The sequence below is a fragment of the Microcebus murinus genome, chromosome 9 (genome assembly GCF_040939455.1).
Source record: "Microcebus murinus isolate Inina chromosome 9, M.murinus_Inina_mat1.0, whole genome shotgun sequence".
In the NCBI taxonomy this organism is placed as follows: domain Eukaryota; kingdom Metazoa; phylum Chordata; class Mammalia; order Primates; family Cheirogaleidae; genus Microcebus; species Microcebus murinus.
Genome location: NC_134112.1, coordinates 10,926,552 through 10,946,774, shown reverse-complemented (window position 1 = coordinate 10,946,774; position 20,223 = coordinate 10,926,552). Strand labels below are relative to the sequence as shown.

The window sequence follows — 20,223 nt, the reverse complement described above, 5'->3', positions numbered from 1 at the left end:
AGAGTTCAAGGCCAGCCTGGACAAACATAGTGAGATCCTGCCTCAGCAAAGAAATTTAAAAAAAAAAAAAAAATTAAAAAAACATGAAGTCTTTAACCTAGCAATTTCACTTTTATACATTTTTTTCATGAGGAAATATCAGGCAGTTTTGCAAAGATATGTTACCAAAATGTTCATTATAGCATTACCTATATAGCAAAAAGGTAGAAATAATCTAAATGTTTATTAGAAAGGAGTTGGTTAAATAAATCATAATGTTGGCCTGGTGTGGTGACTCACACCTGTAATCCTAACACTCTGAGAGGCTGAGGCAGGAGGATCACTTGAACTCAGGAGTTCTAGGCCAGCCCGAGCAAGAGTGAGACCCCCATCTCTACTAAAAATAGAAAAATTAGCCAGGTATGGTGATGCACACCTGTAGTCCCAGCTGCTAGGGAGGCTGAAGAAGTAAGATTGCTTGAGCCCAGGAGTTTGAGGTTGCTGTGAGCTCAGCTGATGCCACGGCACTCTACTGCGGGCAACAGAGTGAGACTCTGGCTCAAAAAATAAAAAATAATAATAATGTCATTAAATGAATTACTATGCAGTCATTAAAAAGCTAAAGTAGATATAAATGTATTGACAAAGATTTAAAATGTTGCTAAGTTTTAAAAAGCATGATACAAAGTAATGTGTATAATATTATGTTGTTTTTATTTAAAAGTTTATAGAGGGTAAAGTCTAAATGTTTTCCTCTTGATAATATAATTCAAGAGCATTTGGTTCATGTATTTTAATTGAGTAATTTCACTTGTAAGAATCCTTTCTAAAGAAATAACAAAACATGGACCTGAGAACAAAAGTGCTTGCCACAATGTATTTTTAATTTATAATAGTAGAAATATCCAAAAATGGTGGAATAGTTAAAAAATTTTTTTTAATTGGTTTAGGAATCTCATGTATGTAAGCCCCCTACTTGGCCAGGTTTTTGGGTTTGTTTGTTTTTCCTCTCAGTTTATTTTGGGACAGGATCAAGGTAGACTTAGAAATCAGGCTGGAGCTGTGGCTCACGCCTATAATCCTAGCACTCTGGGAGGCCAAGGCGGGCAGATTGCTCGAGGTCAGGAGTTCGAAACTAGCCTGAGCAAGAGCGAGACCTCATTTCTACTATAAATATAAAGAAATTAATTGGCCAACTAATATATATAGAAAAAATTAGCCAGTGGTGCATGCCTGTAGTCCCAGCTACTCGGGAGGTTGAGGCAGCAGGATTGCTTGAGCACAGAAGTTTGAGGTTGCTGTGAGCTAGGCTGACGCCATGGCACTCACTCTAGCCTGGGCAACAAAGTGAGACTCTGTCTCAAAAAAAAAAAAAATAATCAATCTAGAAAAGACCCCCTGAAATATTCTCTGACCAAAATCTCCTCCTTTGTCTCCCATTCTTGCAAAACCTGCTCTTCAGCCTTTAATCCTTGGACTCTTCTCAGTTCTTCCATTCTTTTAGCCAGCTCCTGACTGTTTTTCTTCCCTCTTCTTTCTTTCTCTTTAGAGATCTCTACTGATCTCTCACCAGCACCTCACATAATTTCCCTCTTCCTCTTGGTCTTCCTCTGCAACTCATTGGCCAGTTTGAAACCTGGAATACATGCTGGGTGTCCTGTGCTGCCACACATTCTGGGAAGCACTTGAAGTGTTTTTGATCTGCTTAGCACAAGAGTTCAGTCCTCAGCTGGGCTCATGGGATAGCTTGGCAGTTCTTCCCCTAATCTCTCATGTCCTTTGAGTGCCACACTTCAGGAATTAATCGATACCTACCACCCTGTGTCTCCTGCTGCCCACCTTTTACTAGACACCTGGCCTTTTCTCCCCTTTGTGGAGGAATTAAAGCCATCGGACACACACTCCCTGGGCTCCTCCCCCAATAGCTCTGTCTTTACTGCTGTCAGGCCCTTCCCTGCTGCTGAAGGAGGAGATTCAACTACTCGATTGCAAAGCTAAAACTTCTATCTCAGTTCTTTAACTCTTGTCCTCCCTCTTCTAGGACCTCAGTTTTGTTTTTTAATCAGTTACATGACCTCTTCCAGAGTCTCAGTCCCTCCTCTGGTGGTTCTTCCCTTCATCTTCTAATGATTGTCTTCTCTATCCTAAAGCTCCTTATCCTCAACTTTGGCTTTTCCCAGACTATTGTCCTGCCTTTCTCTTTTCTTTACTGCTGTACTTCTTAAAGGAACTGTCTGAATTTACCACTCTCCTCACCTCCAGTCAGTTTTGTTCTCCTTCACTGATCCTTCATGTGTTCATGTGCCAACACCCCATTCACTTTAATCTGATGCCATCTGCTCCTCTGAAACTTCCATGAGGTCACCAGCCCTCTACTTCTTACTCTCTTTAAAAACTTGGTATCGGGCCAGGTGCAGTGGCTCACACCTGTAATCCTAGCACTCTGGGAGGCCGAGGTGGGAGGATCGCTCAAGGTAGGAGTTCAGAACCAGCCTGAGCAAGAGTGAGACCCAGTCTCTACTATAAATAGAAAGAAATTAATTGGCCAACTAAAAACATATAGAAAATATTAGCCGGGCATGGTGGCGCATGCCTGTAGTCCCAGCTACTCGGGAGGCTGAGGCAGTAGGATTGCTTGAGCCCAGGAGTTTGAGGTTGCTGTGAGCTAGGCTGATGGCACAGCACTCTAGCCTGGGCAACAGAGTGAGACTCTGTCTCAAAAAAACTTGATATTATACCTTTTTTCTTCCTTGGCTTTCACAGCCCTGTTGTTGTGTTTTTTTTCAATCTTCTCCTCTCAGAGCTTTTTACCCTGTTCTGCTATATAAAGGAAAGTGTTCCCCAGAGTTCCATCAGTGTTGCTGTTCTCATACATTTATGTTTTATATATTTACCCTGGATGATAACAATCTGTTGTTGTGGCTTCAGCTATTATTTACATGCTGATTATTTCCAAATTTGCGTCTCCAACCTCAGCCCCTCTCCTGAGCTCCAGCTGCCCGTTGCATTTACCTGCATCCAACTGCCAATCACTATCAATTCAATATCGATACTCCTGCATTGCCCTTTTAGTGCCTGTTTTGCTTTTGTTTCCCATTTCCATTGGTATCCCCATTTATTTTATTTTTCAGCCATTATGTTTTCTAATATTTCCCTGCCCCCACCTCTCTTTTTCCTCCAATTACAGTGTGTGAAGCTGCTCAGTACTGTCCTACAGGTTCCTGTTTGTTTTGTTCAGTCTTTCCCCCATCTCTGCACTTCCCATTGGATAGTTTCTATTGATTGCTGTGTCAGTGATTCTTCTGTAGCATCTGATCTGCTATAAAGACCATTTGGTGAATTTTTCATTTTAGATACTATATTTTTTCATCTCTAGAGTTTCCATTTGCTTTTATACCTTCCATCTCTCTCCTTGTTATGTTCATATTTTACTTTAAATCATTGAACATCTTTCTAACACCCGAAGTCCTTATCTGCCAGTTTCATTATCTCTGTCGTTTCTGGGTCTGTTTATGTTGTTTTGCCTGTTAGTTGTGGGTCATAATTGTGGCATTTTCAGACAGCTAGAAATCTTTGGTAGAATGCTGTACGTTTAGAATGGTACAGTGTTAAGTTGATTTTATTCCATTAAAGATTGGTGAGGTTTGTTTTGGCAGGCAGTTAAATTACTTGTGGATCAACTTTGTCAGGGCAGGTCTGGGGCTGGTTTGGCTGTAATAGTGAGGAGGGCCTTCCTGGGGTGGAGGAGGGTCTGGTGATTGCCCTAAGTATTTGAAGTGGTTTTTCTACTCAAACTAGAGAAAATTCAAATGTTTTACCCTGTCCTCTGTGAACACTGGGAATCGTTCAGCTTCTTCTGGGTAGAAGTGCTTTTCCTGACCTTGCAGAGTTTCACTCTGTGCATGTGCATGTGAGCATTTGGTCTAAGACTCCAAAATGCTGCTGAGATTTCTGGAGATCTTTCTCTGTGTACCTCCCTCCTCTCCAGTGCTCTACCTGCAAATTTCAACTGCCTTAGCCTTGCCAAACTCCAGTCTGTCTTCTCCATTTACCATGGCCACAGCATTCTGCTTGGGATCCTTCCCCACCTTGTACCACTGCCCATAAATTGCCTCCATGTGGGAAGCCTGGGAGATAAGAGGGCTCACCTCACTTTGTTTGTTTCCCTCCTCTCCGGACTCATGGATCTACTTACACTGCCTGGTGTTCTCATGTCTGAAAATAGTTGATTCATATATTTTGCTAATTTTCTAGTTTATAGTGGAGGGCAAGTTTCATACCATTTCGTTGGAAGGGGAAGTAGCAGCTTATCCTTTAATGAATGCACCATGTATTTTTCACATAAATGTGGCCATACACATATGCTCACTGTGCCTGGATTGTGCCCTTGCCATTTCACGTGGGTTCCTAGTTAGCCTTCATGGGCCTGAATAGATATCATCTTTCTAAGATCCTTTTTCCTCCTTCCTTTTCAATTAATTGCTCAATTGCTAAGTTATCAAATCACTTCATATATAATTTCAGACATATGTATGTATTTGATATTAAAAAGTATCTTTTCTTTTCCTCTCCCCAGCTAGTGCTTGATGGCTCAGACATAATTGTCTTCTATCTTTCTATCTCTAGGACATAGCATAGGGCCTGACATATTTGACTGATGCTTGTTGAATTTGAATGAGTAAAATTGAAAGTAAATTTGAAGGAGTAAAGATGCAAACTGGGCCTCTAAGCAGGATGGAGATGAAAGTGCTAGTTTATGTAGACAGAGGTGTGTTGGGTGTCTGAGCTTGGGTGCTACGGTCTAGCCAATGTGCAGGCAGCCCGGAAGCTTGGTTACTCTCAGCCTCTGAACGTCAGTTATATGGCTCTGAATAATGTTGGTCAAAGGTGCTCATCCTGTAACTTTCTAAGGGCCACTAGAAAGTTAAAACTTTAAAGTTCTTAATAATTTTTACAAAAGTAGTTTTTGCATAAAAATTTTTGTTAAATGTAGTTGCAGAAATCTTGCTACAGTTAAGATAGACACAGCAAAACCATTTTAGAGCTTCTCTAAGTCTATGAAGGCAGGCGCTTTGTATGAAATAGTTGTTAATATTCTTATGTTTTCTTTTACCATACTTGAGACATGCTTTTAACATCTCTGATTGTTCTTTAGTAAAATTACATTTAGTTCCATTAATTAATATGACAGTTTAGTTAATGGGTAAAACTTACATTTAAGCAGGGTAATACATGATTGCACATGTACTGAGAGGAATGTAGCCTTAATGATCCGTCAAGACTAGCTTTTAAAGCTTCTTGGAATAGTCTGTATTTAAAGTACATCCTTGAAATTTTTCAGAAAACTATGGTTAGCAATATATTTCATGCTTATGTGAACTACAGTTGTTGGGAAAAAAGAGAGGAAACCATTTGTTAAATAAGAATGGGTAAACATCATAGTGGAAAGGACTAATAAGAAATTGCTCTTAAATTTTAGATAAATCTTTGTATTTATGTAAATTGACCTCTGGTGAATTTTGTTACAGATGGTAGTAATGAGCTGAGGGACTCAGATGACAATAGATTGTGATTAAGAAACTTTTTCAGCCAAAATACAGTTCTTTGTTTCAGTTGGGGCACATAGACAGATCTCAGTGCGGCCCACCGTGGCCTGTCTGTGCAGAGGGCTTTGTTGGGTGTGTGTTACATCGTAGCACGTGTCTAGCTGCTTGGGACCGAGTTGGCTCAGCCCTTACTGTGTTTTGCTTCAAGTTTTAAATTCCATGTTAATAGTATCCAGTACTGCCAGGCTGTCATCAACTTACTCTGTAGTTTTGTTGTGAGTGTTCACCATTTCCTTTCTCATGAGTTATGTATTACTTTAATTTTGTTGCTCTCTAGTGCTGCTGGGGGTGAAATCTTTGACCAGTGCGTTGCAGACAGAGACGAAGCCTTTACAGAAAAAGATGTTCAAAGACTCATGCGACAGATTCTAGAAGGTGTTCACTTTTTACATACTCATGATGTAGTTCATCTTGATTTGAAGGTAAGATCTGAATTACTTTACAGGTTTTTTGTTGTGTTTTTTTTTTTTTTTGAGATGGGGTCTAGGTATGTTGCCCAATTATATTAATCAGGGAGATAATGTATGTACGTAGAAAGATAAATAATCCCAAAAATGCCAGTGCCAAAAATATGGAAATCAGAGAATACGGTTGAAGCAAGTGAAGGCTTCCTGGTGGAGCCAGTATTGAGTTAGACCTTATTTTAAAAATTGGGATTTATATAAGTAGAGAAGAATAAGAAAATAATTACCTCACAAGAGTTAGAAGTACTTGTAATGTGTTTGGGGGAAAAAACGGGACAGTTTCACTGGAACTGAGAGATCAATTAGGAGATACTGAAAGCTGAGAAAAGGCCAGATTCCAAAGGTTTCATATGTCATGAAGAGAGAGATGATTTTGAGCCAGGAATATTTGAAAAGCAGTGTTTGGGGAAAATTAGGCAGCAGTAAATAAAATAAATGAGAGAATTGAAGAGATTAGAGGCGGATAGATTTCTAATTTAAAATTGTCAAAGAAGGAAAGAAAGAGAAGAAAAGGGCAGCGTATTAGTTATGATCCTTTCAAATGATCAAAATGCTAGCTGAAATTAGGGCAAGCAAAAAAGGAAAATGTCGTTGGCTAAAAAGTCCAGGGATGATTCGAGCTTCAGTTACAACAATATTCAGAGCCCAAAAACTGTTGCCAGTACTCAGTTTTTCTCCAGCGTTCAGCTCTGCTTTCTCTGAATGGCAGTAAGTAAGGTAGATGCTGCCGTTTCAGCCTCACAGCTACCTGGAGACTCAGCAGGAGAGAGCCGGCCTCTGTTCACAGCTCTTTCAGAAGTCCTGAGAGACCAGCTTGGATCAATCTGGAGCTAGTAGGCGTGCTGGGGGTGGGTACAGGGCTCTGGCCAGGCCAGTGTCATTGGTGTCATGTGCTCTGACCCCAGAGGAGGGTATACCCTTCCCCCATCCCAACTTTCACAGGACTGAGAATGGGGAAGGAGCGGATTCTCAAGCTGCTTCTGTTTCTGAAAGAACAGAGAATGGGTGCTCAGGATCTTGACAGAAAACAAGTCCTTTGAGTATTCTTAGTATATTCTTCAGGCATCTGTGGTAGAAAAGTTTAGGATCCATGTTGGCTTCCTGCGGGTTACTTTCACACCAAGTCCAGGTGTGACTGGGGGAAAATGAAACTGTCCTTATACATAGAACATACCACAGTGACACTAGTTCCTTGTGTTTATGCCACTTACAGAGATAGCCTCATGGGCCAGAGGAAGTGGGGTTAGAAAGGAAGGTAACCTGAGGCTAAAGCTCCTTGACCCCCCCCAAAAAATCTTTCCTGTCCTGGACTGCAGCCTCATCATACTCCACAGTCATGTACTGATCTATCTTGACCTCTGCGCCCTGTAGCAGAAAGCAGGTGCTTTATGGCAGTGGTTCCCGACTCTGACATGCACTGAGTCACCAGGGAGGGCTTGCTAAAACAAATCGCTAGCCTCACCCTAGAATTTCTGATTCAGGGTAGGGTGGGGCGATGCTGAAACTTTGAGTCCAGGCGACACTTTGAGAACAAATGCTATATGGCACATTCCATAACTCCTTTTATATATAATATATATAACATACTTACCTAACAGGGCTTCATTTTTACTGCATGAAGGAACACTCTCAAGAGTGTACCGTTGGTGTCATCTGGAGGTTGACTTCTAAAGCAAATTTGATAATGTCCCATTTGAAATCAGGTGGAAGGATAATAGGTATCTCTTTAAATACTGGTTTCCTACAGAAAACACAGGGGAATGTCAACCCAAGCAAATAACTGAGGCAAAAATCTTAGTCCATGGAGGTTTATTAAGCCAATATTTTGAGGATACACCTGGGAAAAACACAAACCGCAGATAAGCTGTGGCTGTTTGTCCAAAGGGGAAGTTGGAACCTTCAGCATATTATAGTAGTCACGTTCTTGTGACTGGAAATGTAGATTTCCAGGAAATCTACATTTTACATAAAGTACGGGAGTGAAGGAAACATCTATTATGTAGATGTCCCTGGGTGGGTGAAAGAATATCTGAGTCTGTGTGTTTCTAATTCTGTTACCTGTAAGATAAACTTGTGATTCATTATTAGTGTGGACACAGGCTTTAGTTTTAGGTGCTAAACATAGTTATAATTTGCATGTCTTTGTTTTATGGGAGGTTAGCAAGAAATTTCCTTAAGGAAGGATCTCTGGGGCCAGCTCTTCACTGGTGCCTGAGGCTTTTACTTTTCTCTTTTGCATAAGCAGGTGGGGGGTGGCCCTGAAACTTTGATTTTTATTTTACAGGAAAGAAAGCAATTTGGAAGACTTCTTGTTCTTTTCTGAAATATGCCAATTTAAATTCATTTGGTTAACAGTTTATCTTTTCTCAAAGATAATTTTTTAATACTGTGGCTAAAATGAACAGTCACAGTGCAGTAGCCCTACGATAGTTACAGTGACAATTTTTGAAGCGTGTGTAGACACATGCGTACCCACATGTGTCCCCAGATGTTAATGCTGAAGTGTTAATGTTAACACTGAAGAGCACTTGCTTAAAACTTTTCATAGCTTGAGGCCGGGCGCGGTGGCTCACATCTGTAATCCTAGCACTCTGGGAGGGTGAGGCTGGCAGATTGCTCAAGGTCAGGAGTTCGAAACCAGCCTGAGCAAGAGCGAGACCCCATTTCTACTATAAATAGAAAGAAATTAATTGGCCAACTAATATATATATATATAAAATTAGCCGGGCATGGTGGCGCATGCCTGTAGTCCCAGCTACTCAGGAGGCTGAGTCAGCAGGATTGCTTGAGCCCATGAGTTTGAGGTTGCTGTGAGCCAGGCTGACGCCATGGCACTCACTCTAGCCTGGGCAACAAAATGAGACTCTGTCTCAAAAAAAAAAACTTTTCATAGCTTGAGTGGGGGAACTGGGGCTTCGCTTTTCCCCTTTAGTGTGTCACGTGCATTAGAAGTTCAAAGATGCTTGCTCCAAGAAATTTTCACTGGTGCTTCCCACAGGAACATTTACCAGGAAGAGATGGTCTCTGCAGTCCAGACTTCAGTGGACCCCTACTTTGAGAATCCTCAGTTAGTATCAGCCATGCAGAAGAATTCCCAAAAGAAATGTTTATCTATGCTGTAGCTTTTTTCATATTTCAGTTTATACTCTTAGCTCTATAAAACCATATATTTCTTTTATTTTTTATGTTTTATGCTTTACTACTTGTATAATATAAAAAGGACTTCCAGGAACAGAACCCCAATTTAAATAACATTGCACCTGTAGGAAATGAGCTTTCAATTTATGACAGCTCAACCTATGGCCATTATTCAAGAACTAATTAAGTAGCAAGTCAGACAGGCTGCCAACACCATGTGTCATGTATCTTTGATGTTACTTGAAAGCAGTCAAAGGTGAATATTAAGTTCTTGAATACCAGGTCTAACTGTGTATTTACACAAGGAAATTATATCCCTTTCTCCCAATACATTCAGTATAAATCATTCTCCTTTCTCTCCAGTACACTTGGTATAGAATTCTTTCCAGATTTAATCGAGACCTTGATGATAATGATCATGGGCCTTGGATGTGGGAAACTGTACTCCCCATATCTCCTAGCCCCAGAGGAACTAGAAATCAAGGTGATGGGAAGAGTTCTCAGCCCTTCCTCCACCCTCACACTCCTCCCTGTGTGTCTCTAAGTGAACTGCTGGAGGGAGGGGATGGGGAGGAGGTTGTATACCTTCAACAGCCATCTGTCCAGTCAGAATTTATGCTTATATGTTGACTCTCCATCCCTAGAAAAGCTTGAAAGACTAAGCTATAAAAAAAAAAAAAGATTATTTTCCCACACTGCTTCAAAACTAAAAATATTATGTTTTAATTCTGTGAAGATTGATGATCCTGCTATATATGGTAATTTTGAGCTATTAGGCTATTTAGTCTCCATTCTGGTTAAAATGAGAAATTCCTGTCCCAGAGGTGGAAGTTAGTTAGAAGTTAGAGTAACAATTATAGTTGCTTTCATTAAAGAGACGGTTGACACTATGGGAAATATACTATTTGGATTCCGTGTAGACCTCAAATGATCAGTTTGATGGAAGATTAATTCACTGAAAACTCTTAGCCAAGTACCTTAGATTGAGCTCAGAAAATTCTTTGAGGAGTAGCAGATGCAGACTTAGGAGTCCACAAAAGTATAAGTCCATAAATCCACAAAAACAAAAAAGACAAACTATGATTAACATAGTTTTGACATATGAAATGCTGCAGGACTGACAATCTGAAAAACAACAACTCTGGCAAAGTCATAACAAAACTGAAAGTTCCAAAACAATCTCAATAATTTGGTGAATTAGTCGTTCAGCAAAGTGGCCACCTTTTACTTCAATTGGGAGGATTGACAAGAAATAGCACAGAAAAGTCCAGTCTTAAAATCCATTGTTCTTTTTTCCTCGAATAGTCTTCTCCTGGTTCAGTTTTTTAGCAATCCTAGTGCAGTTGGCCCTCTGTATCCGTGGGTTCTGCAGCCGTGGATTTAACCAAGCTCGGATTGAAAATAGTCGGGGGAAAAATTCCACAAGGTTCCAAAAAAGCAAAACTGTAATTTATCCTATGCCAGCACTACATTGAATCCATGCAAATGAAGTGACATGTAGGCATTGTATTAGACATTATAAATAATCTAGAGATAATTAAAGTATATGGGAGGATGTGCATAGGTTATAAGCAAATACTACATCATCTTATATAAGGGACTTGAGCATCCATGGATTTTGGTATGGGGGTGGTCCTAGAACCAGCCCCCAACATGCTGAGGGACAGCTGTAGTAGGTATTCTATCATTAACTTTTCCATCCTGTTATACTTAAAGTAAAAAGTAGACTAGGAGCTGGGACTTTCCACTTGAGATTTAAATTGAATCACTGGTAATTTAAGCATCAGTATTACTTGAAAGCAGGGGTAACATAAACACATTTCTAAACAGTCCCCCAAATTAATTTAGACAGGATTAGTAACTTATCTCTCTACTCCAATCTGGGTTTTAATATTACAAAGTTAATTTACTAGAACTTTTATTGCCTGATAGAATGTGTTTTAAAACGTCCATGATACCTTAAGCTTTATTGAGCAGGTTACACTTAACTTTACAATGATCTTAGCCACTGCGTCTTATCCAGTGGTGATTGTTCAGTAAATGTTAAATGGATTATATACACAGATGAAGATACCAAGACAGATGAAAGGATTCCCCACAAAGCAGGGAAGTAAGACTTCAGAAAGACTTCCCTACAGCCATTGTCTATTTGAGAACTGTCTGCAGGTTTCCTGTTTATTTCACTGTTGTTGCCTCTTTGTTGACTGGCCATGCTGCTTTCTCTCCCCTACCACCCAGGATTCATGCATTTTACATAGAAGTGGGTATTGTGTGCCATAACTTTATCATGAACTGGATTCCCTAGAAAGAAGGTTTAACTCAATTGTAAACGCTGAGGTATTTATCTTTGTTTTCAGGACATTTCAGCTTACCTATACCTACCAGGAAGTATACCTACCAGGAAGTAGGTATATTTCACCATCAAAGAACTGATAGAGATTATGGTCCTATAACTATACTTTTATTTAAAGGGGTAAGGGGCACATAATCTATATTAACTGAAATTTCATGATTTTATGAGAAAAGTGTTTTTTCTAGCAACCTTTCTTTCAACTTTTTTTTTTTTTTTTCTGAAAGAAGATCTCACTCTGTCACCCAGGCTGGAGTGCATTGGCATGATCATAGCTCACAGCAACCCCAAACTCCTGGATTCAAGTGATCCTCCTGCCCCAGCCCCCCAAGAAGTTGGGACTGCAGGCATGTACCGCCATGCCCAGCTAATTTTTTTTTTTTTTTTTTGAGGGAGGCAGAGATGAGGCTGGTCTTGAACTCCTGTTCTCAAACAGTCCTCCCACCTTGGCCTCCCAAAGTGCTAGGATTACAGGTGTGAGCCACCATGCAAAGTCCTTTCTTTCAACTTTCTGACTTCATTTTCAAAAAGTCTCTCACTGTATATCTTAGATGCATGTAACTAGGCCTAGAGTTCTAATCAATAAAATTTTAATAATTTGATCACACTAATTTAGGATTGACCTTACCACCAAACCACAGTTAGCTTTTGAATAGCAACCAAAGAAAGCATTTCTCAAGGAATATAAGGTATAAACAAAATATAAAGGGAAAACATTTAAACTATTTTAAGGGAACAAATGGTATTTAAGGCCATTCACAGAATGTGCATGCTTACTAATCACAAGTGAATCACAAGAAGATTGGGAGAAGATTTACCCTTAACAGTATTTCACTTGACATTTTATATGTACTAGAAAGGACAAAACAGGTTTAATTATGAAAGTGTATCACTTAGCCAAACACTGAATTTGCCTGAATAATTGACAGTTTGTACTATAGTATTTTACTAATCTACTAAAACTAAAATCACCTTGAAATGTCTGGGGACTTATAATCATGGTGCTGCATTGGTTTTTTCCTGAAGAAGTAGCCAGAAGCTATTTAACAAAGAAGATGTGGTCCCCATCTGCCGTTTCCCCTAGAACGGCCTATGGAGCCTGTGATGCCTGCACTTCCCTCACTGTCCTGCCCACACCCACTCCTGCCCCTGGATTTTGTGACTTGTGGAATGAGAGGACAGAAGTCACATGGAGTGGTAGTAGAATATGAATGGAAGGAGAGGAAATGGGAACATTCATTTATACCTATAGGCCTGCAGTCCCTAACCCCAGAGTCGCAGACCAGGACCCGTCTGTCTGGGTTCCCAGGCCCATTGGGAACCAGGCCACGCAGTAGGAAGTGGGCAGTGGGCAAGCCAGCGAAGCTTCATCTGCATTTACAGCCGTTCCCTATCACTCGCAATCCCCCCACTCCCCATCTGTGGGAAAACTGTCTTCCATGAAACTGGTCCCTAGTGCCAAAAAGGTTGGAGACTGCTTCTCTAGGGGACAAGAGTGATGGAGGAGACAGGAAAATAAAGTTAACAAAGCAGCAGGTTACGTTTGCTGTGTACAGGATGCTGTGGCACAGAGCGGGGTCAGCCATCAAGCCCTTCCAGAAGGCAGGAGGGAGGCCAGGGAGGCCTTCCCAGAGGAATTGGGGCTTTGAGACCCACCCAGCATGGGATGAGTGATGAAAACACATCTGTCAGGGAGAGAAGGGGAGAGGGCTTCCTGGCAAAGGCAATGCATGTGCAGAGACATGAAACGTGAGAGTGTCTGTCTTGTTTAAGGATCACAGACTGTTTGATTGGGAACACAGACTGCCTAGTGGAATAGTGACAGGAGATTAATCTTGAAAATGAGGCAGGGGAGCATAAAACACTCCGAGTGCTGCAGGGAGGTTTTTGTAATTTATTGGTACCAATACTTCTCAGTTTATTATTGGATAGATTCTTTATGGCAGCAAACAGTAAGTGCAGACCATTTCTGAAGCAAACACAAACTTTTCTTTCATATTTTACTATAAATCCCATATTTTAAAGATTCTAATGAATTTTATATTCTAGTCCATAGTATATCAGCTTGCTTTTTTTTTTTTTATATATATATTTTGAGACATCCAAGTTGTGTTAAGCTTGCTTTTTTATACAAAAGTGTCTCAGGTTATTTTCCACTGGGCAAAAATGACTCCAGGGATGTGAACCTGGTTGGTTCTGTGGCTTTGGGTAGCCCTCGCCCATAACCATGTCCATCTCGAGCCCACACCCCAGCCCCTTTTGAGAGTGTATGTTGGGAATGAGCAATAACAAGACAACCGTAAGTTGAGTACATGGTCAGACTTGTTCTGGGAAGAGTATTATATTATACAGTGGAGGGTGGGTTGAACATGGGAGAAACTATAGACAAGAGGCTAGTGTAGTAGTCTGGGTAAGAAATAATGAAAGTCCAAACTTTAAGCAGTGGGGATTTTGAGAATTAGGAAATGGAGTCTGCGGCCATGCCACCATGAACATGCCCAATCTCATCTGATCTTGGATTGGAGATTTAGGAAGTGGAATTGATATGACTGATCACTAGGTATGAGAAATGATGGAAAATTTAGGAAACAGAGCACAAAAAGTAAAATGCAGAGTGGTAGAAGAGAAAGGCCAGGCAGCAAGAAATCCTGAACAACACCAATATTTAAAAGAAGGACAAAAGAAAAAAATCAAGAAAATAGGGATCTATAGAGGAAGGAAGAGATCCAAGAGGGAGTAAATGAAGGAAGGAATTTCAACAACATAAGGATGTTCATCAGTGCGCAATGCTACACAGAAACCGTAGCATGCATAATAGTGCCTGAAAGGCATCTGGGGGCTTTGGTGGGTCTTAGGTTGTTAAAGTTATTGTGACCTCAAAGAGGAGCAGAACAGATTTAACTGGATTGGGAAATGATACCGATTGTATTGGACCATACTTTAAAGAAATCAAGCTTTGTGGGAATAGCAGGGAGTGAGTATGCTGGCTAGAAAGAGATTCGGGGTCATGGAGGATAGTTTCTATAAGTGGTTTGTTTTGTTTTTAGGATAGGGATAGAAGCATTTTTATATGCTGAGGAAAAGCCAATATAGGGGAAGAGGTTGAAAATACATTTCTTTAACAAATTACTGTTTACTGTTAAATTCCTCAGTCCCAATTTCACAGGTGAAATTTATGTTTTATGAGCTACATGTTTTATGTACTTGATCATGGTTTTGTTGATTTGAGGGATGTTATTTTTTAGCCTCAGAATATCCTGCTGACAAGTGAATCTCCATTGGGTGACATTAAGATCGTTGATTTTGGCCTTTCAAGAATAATGAAGAACAGTGAAGAGCTCCGAGAAATTATGGGTACTCCTGAATATGTGGGTGAGTGTTCATGAGAGTGGGATGGTTTTGTGTGGGGTCAGGCATCACCTTCGTTAGGGAACTAACACGTGGCACGATTCATAGTGGGGTCAGCCATCTGCTATTTTGAAATTCTGCCATCAGAGATGCATTCCTTTGGATTAAATTTAAAAGTGGAAAACTTTCAAAAGTAAGGTACCAAATTGGTGATCCCTTCCCTGCAAGTCTAAAAGACTTTGAAAGGAAAGTATTTTCTTAACAAGTAGGATATTAACTTATCTGAGAGTGGGAGGATATTTAACAAGTAAGAACCATTAAGGATGTTCCTGTTGATAAACATTGGTAAAGGAATTGCCAAGTCTGGGGTTCCACAGAAGTGTGGAGCAGAGAAGGCATTTGGTTAGAGCTGTGCAAGGTTGAATGCTTCCAGTGGAAAGAAAAAGGAACTTAAACACTGAAGGGAGCAGCAAGATAGCAGCTAAAGTGATGCACCGTGGGTCTAGGCTGGGTAGCAAAAGAAGTCAACTATGACTTTTTTTGATAGATGAAGAAAAATAGGAGTTTGAAGGATTTTTTTAAATAGGCATCTATAGTAGAATAAGGCCATAGAATAATTTAGAAGTTTTGACCAGAGATTAGAATATTAACATTTAAAATTTCAGTGGTGGAACAGCTCCTTATAATTATGAGGCCTTGGATATAGCTCTGGAAAGGCAGTTTGTTAGACCAGAAGGGCAAGAAGCTGTGATGCTGGGCTGTCTGGGTCATGGACATCTGGACGTTGCCAGGGCTGGTGGCGGTCTCAGGAGAGGAGGAGGACAGGTGTCGTGTCATAGATGACAGCAGCATGGCCAGGAGTAGAGGAGGCTGTGGCCTGGGCCCGAGGAGAGCCTCTTTGCCTGAGAGTAGAGGTGTGAGTGCGCAGGCAGGCTGGGATGGGCGTCGCGAGAGCAGGCCCCTTTCAGAGAAGGGGGTGAAAGGAGGAATCCTCGAAGCACTGAGATATTGGGGGTTTATAAGAGAAGAGCTTTCCAGACGACACAGAAAGACAGGAGGGCCGATAGGGTTGGATTAAAGCTGTGTGGCACTGATAGTACAAAAAATAATTCATAGTTTTAAAGTGCCTGCAATTTAAAACGGATCCTTAATTGGGTAGTAAAAGACACCACAGGCAGAGAAACAACCTTCAAAACTTTGGGGGTTTTTATGGACTGGAAATACTTCATTTTCAATATGCTGACTGATAAGCATTATGACCACTAAGTAAGTTTCAGGAATGTGACTTAATAGTATTTCTTTTTTTTTTTTTTTTTTTTTTGAGACAGAGTCTCGCTTTGTTGCCTAGGCTAGTATGAGTGCCGTGGCATCAGCCTAGCTCACAGCAACCTCAAACTCCTGGGCTCAAGCAATCCTTCTGCCTCAGCCTCCCAAGTAGCTGGGACTACAGGCATGCGCCACCATGCCCGGCTAATTTTTTCTATATATATTATTTGGCCAATTAATTTCTTTCTATTTATAGTAGAGACGGGGTCTCGCTCTTGCTCAGGCTGGTTTCGAACTCCTGACCTCGAGCAATCCGCCCACCTCGGCCTCCCAGAGAGCTAGGATTACAGGCGTGAGCCACCGCGCCCGGCCAATAGTATTTCTTTAGGGAAAGCAGCAGCCCAAATATTTTAGCCAATTTTTAATGGGTAGCATTGTAAGGTAGAATACAGAAGACTGTAGAATGAAGGGCTCTGAGCTGAAATATAAAAATATTAATGAGTGTGGGGTTTTTGTGTGTTTTAATGCTTTTTGTTCTTTGGTAAATTCTAAATTTTCTACCAAGAGCCTCTCGCCCCCAAAACAGAACTATCTTCTTCATTATGAAAGAAATACAAGTTGATCCAAAACTAAAAATAATTCAGAAGTATATGATACAGAAACACAAAGGGACTTTTCCTTTTCCTGACTCACCTTTTAATAGGTGAGTTTATGCCTCACATCATCATTTTACATACAGAGAGACCAGGTGCGAATTCGGCTCTGGATTTGCCATCTATGAGACCTGGCCCTTAAATCTCTTTATGCTCCAGACTCCTGTCCATAAAATGGGGCCAGTAACAGTACCAACCAAACAGGGAATGGTAAGAATCACACTGGATTCGCTGTATAATGCTCTTAAATCAGCAAATACTAAGCACTCAAAAAAGTAAGCTACTGTTATTTCTACATTCTTCTTCCCATAATCTTGCTGTACAGTCTCTATTATTCCCTCCTCCAGTAATTTGGGTGCTATGCATTTCAATTTTAACTTCCTAGTCACGTCTTTTGAAGTTTTAAAATAATGGCCGGGCGCAGTGGCTCACACCTGTAATCCTAGCACTCTGGGAGGCCAAGGAGTGCGGCCTGCTCGAGGTCAGGAGTTCGAAACCAGACTGAGCAAGAGCGAGACACCGTCTCTACTATAAATAGAAAGAAATTAATTGGACAATTAATATATATAGAAAAAATTAGCCAGGCATGGTGGCAAATGCCTGTAGTCCCAGCTACTCGGGAGGCTGAGGCAGCAGGATTGCTTGAGCCCAGGAGTTTGAGGTTGCTGTGAGCTAGGCTGACGCCATGGCACTCACTCTAGCCTGGGCAACAAAGCGAGACTCTGTCTCAAAAAATAATAATAATAATAATATTCACAACCTCTGTTTCTCAGCTCAACCATTTCAGAAATAAAAATTCAGATTAGCATACCTGGCCTTGCCTTCCCAACCTCTTCTTCCTCTCTTATATTCTGTGGGGGGTTGTCCCAAATTAGTAATGGATAAGTGGCAGTCACACAGGAGGTGGGTGACAGGATGAACTTCACTGGGCCAGCCCTAACCCAGCTGCTGAAAGCCAGGGGCCACGAAGTGACGCTGGTCTCCTGACAGCCTGGGCCAGGCTGGATCATGTGGAATGAAGCCTTCCAAAAGGAGGTTCTCAACAGCTGCCTGGAGACCACCCAGATACTAGCTAAAGCCATCACCAAGGCCCCACAACCCCTCCAGGCCTGGATCTTAGTCACAGGTCTTACTACCAGCCCAGCCTTACAGCAGAGTATGATGAGGACAGCCCAGAAGTGGATTTTGACTTTTTCTCCAACTTCATAGCCAGATGAGAAGCTGCAGCCAGGCTTCCTGGAGATTCTACACAGCAGGTGGTGGTGCACTGCGGGTCGCTAGGCCGTGGGGGTGGTGCCATCGGCCATATGCTGCTGCCCTTCTGCCTGGGCCTGAGAGGCACTATTGACCCAGGCCACCAATTCTTCCCCTGGACTCAGATCAAAGACCTGGTGGGAATTCTGATCCATGCCCTTCAAGCAAACCACGTGCAGGGGTCCCGAACAGAGTGGCTCCAGCCTCCACCACCAGTGCTGTGTTTGCCCAGGCCTTCGGTGCTGCTCTGGGCCGCCCAGCCTTCCTCCCTCTTCCCAGTGTTGTGGTGCAAGCTGTCTTTGGGCGACAGCATGCCATCCTGCTGCTGCAGGGCCAGAAGGTGATCCCACAGCAGACGCTGGCCGCGGGATACCAGCATTCCTTCCCAGAGCTGGGGCTGCCTGGAAGGAAGACATAGCCTAAGTAGGGAAGTGCATGGCGAGGCCCGAGTCCTGTCCCTCTGCAGAGGCTTCCTGGTTAGACACTGTCCAGGTGCAGCCGCTTCTCTCCTGAGCTCCGAAGCCATATGGTTCTTAGGGATTCCTCCTTCCTGTCGTCCTGTTGCTCCATCTTATTTAGCTGACAGACTGTCCACAGTTTCAAGGCTGTAATCTCACTGGGTCGGGGCCTTAACCTCTTTGACTTGTGAAAGAATTTCCAAGCTTGTCTCTCTACAAGTCTGTTGCTGCCCCACTTCTCCTCTCTGCTGTGCAGAGAACACTCTGCAGTTTAGGCAATAAAGATGAATTATCTCGCTAAAAAAAAAGCAATGGGTATGTGACTTTGAGTGTTCTTTCCTAGAATTAGAATATTTTCATTCCTTTTTTAATCGTAATTACCACAGTTGTTTTAGTCTTTGGTCTGTTTTCCCAGGGATTCAGCACCTTATTGCCTGCCTTTTCATAGTTTATCCTCCCATTTGTGTAATTTTGGAAAAAAAATCATCTTTGGTTGTCTGGATTGTGAGAGATTTTTTTCTCTTCAGGGAGAGTTTTTATATTGCTCCTGACTCCTTACATGTTGGAGATGTCTTTCCATTGTGTTTCTGTGTGACAGCACTTCAGTTTATATCAAAGCATATTATTTTTCTCAACTCTAGATGCATTTGTCTGTGATGCATGTCATCTGAGCATGCCCAGTTTTTGGTTGTTTTTAACCTTGTTGACTGACTCTAAATGAGTGGTTGTTTTAGAAACTCCCTCTGACTGCAACATAAAGAACAGATCATGGGTAGGATGGGCATCAGGGAAGCAGAGATGGGATAGGTGAGAAAGATTTAAAAGCTGCCTTCTGATAGATGCTTGATTAGTTAGAGGGTGTGAGAAGACCAAGCTGTCAGAAATTGCAGTGTTTATTCCTTCACATATTTTTTAAATACTAGGGATCAACAATGGAGGTTGGAGGTATGAAAAGTAAACACATTAATTATAAATGTCTAGTTATGAATTTGTATTTATAATGTTAATTCATTTTTCCCCAAAACTAAATGTTTTCTCCTGTTTTTGATCCTAGCTCCTGAAATTCTTAGTTATGATCCTATCAGCATGGCAACGGATATGTGGTAAGTGTTATTAATGAAAAATTTATTAAATTAGTTTCAAGAAATGAGAATGGTGCTAATTTTTCTTACACTTTCTTTTGTTTTAGGAGCATTGGCGTGTTAACATATGTCATGCTTACAGGAATATCGCCTTTCTTAGGCAATAATAAACAAGAAACATTCTTGAACATCTCACAGATGAATTTGAGTTACTCTGAGGAAGAATTTGATGTTGTATCTGAGTCAGCTGTTGACTTCATTAAGACACTTTTAATTAAGAAACCAGAGTAAGTATCAGTTTAATATTGATCATTGTCAGTTTTTGATCAATCTGCTCCAAGCAAAAGTAGTTGCAACTGAAGCACCAAAATGAAAGTGCAAATATGTTGATATAATATTAGATGAGACCCTTGGCTTACTATATCTGTTGAAAGAAAAAGTGGCCAAAATGAAAATATTTTTGAAAATATGAACTGTACCTCATTTAACAGGATTAAAATATTATTTAGCAAATTGTATTATTGCAAATATGTCATGCATTGAATGGCACTTGTAATAATGATTAGTATAAATTGACAATGAAACGATAGCTAATCCCTAGCAGATGTTTTCCATCTGTTCTTTG

General features: G+C 41.1%; 1 protein-coding gene and 1 pseudogene across 1 annotated transcript in view; both read left to right on the top strand.

Moving 5' to 3' along the window:
- Positions 1-20,223, top strand: part of STK17A (serine/threonine kinase 17a) — a 40,413-nt gene that overhangs the window by 14,101 nt on the left and 6,089 nt on the right. Inside the window, exons 3-6 of the mRNA XM_012741528.2 lie at positions 5,863-6,007; positions 14,783-14,909; positions 19,571-19,619; positions 19,706-19,885. Coding sequence (XP_012596982.1) covers positions 5,863-6,007; positions 14,783-14,909; positions 19,571-19,619; positions 19,706-19,885 — 501 coding nt within the window. The remainder of the gene's footprint in view (positions 1-5,862; positions 6,008-14,782; positions 14,910-19,570; positions 19,620-19,705; positions 19,886-20,223) is intronic.
- Positions 17,430-19,564, top strand: LOC105858412 (epimerase family protein SDR39U1 pseudogene; annotated as a pseudogene).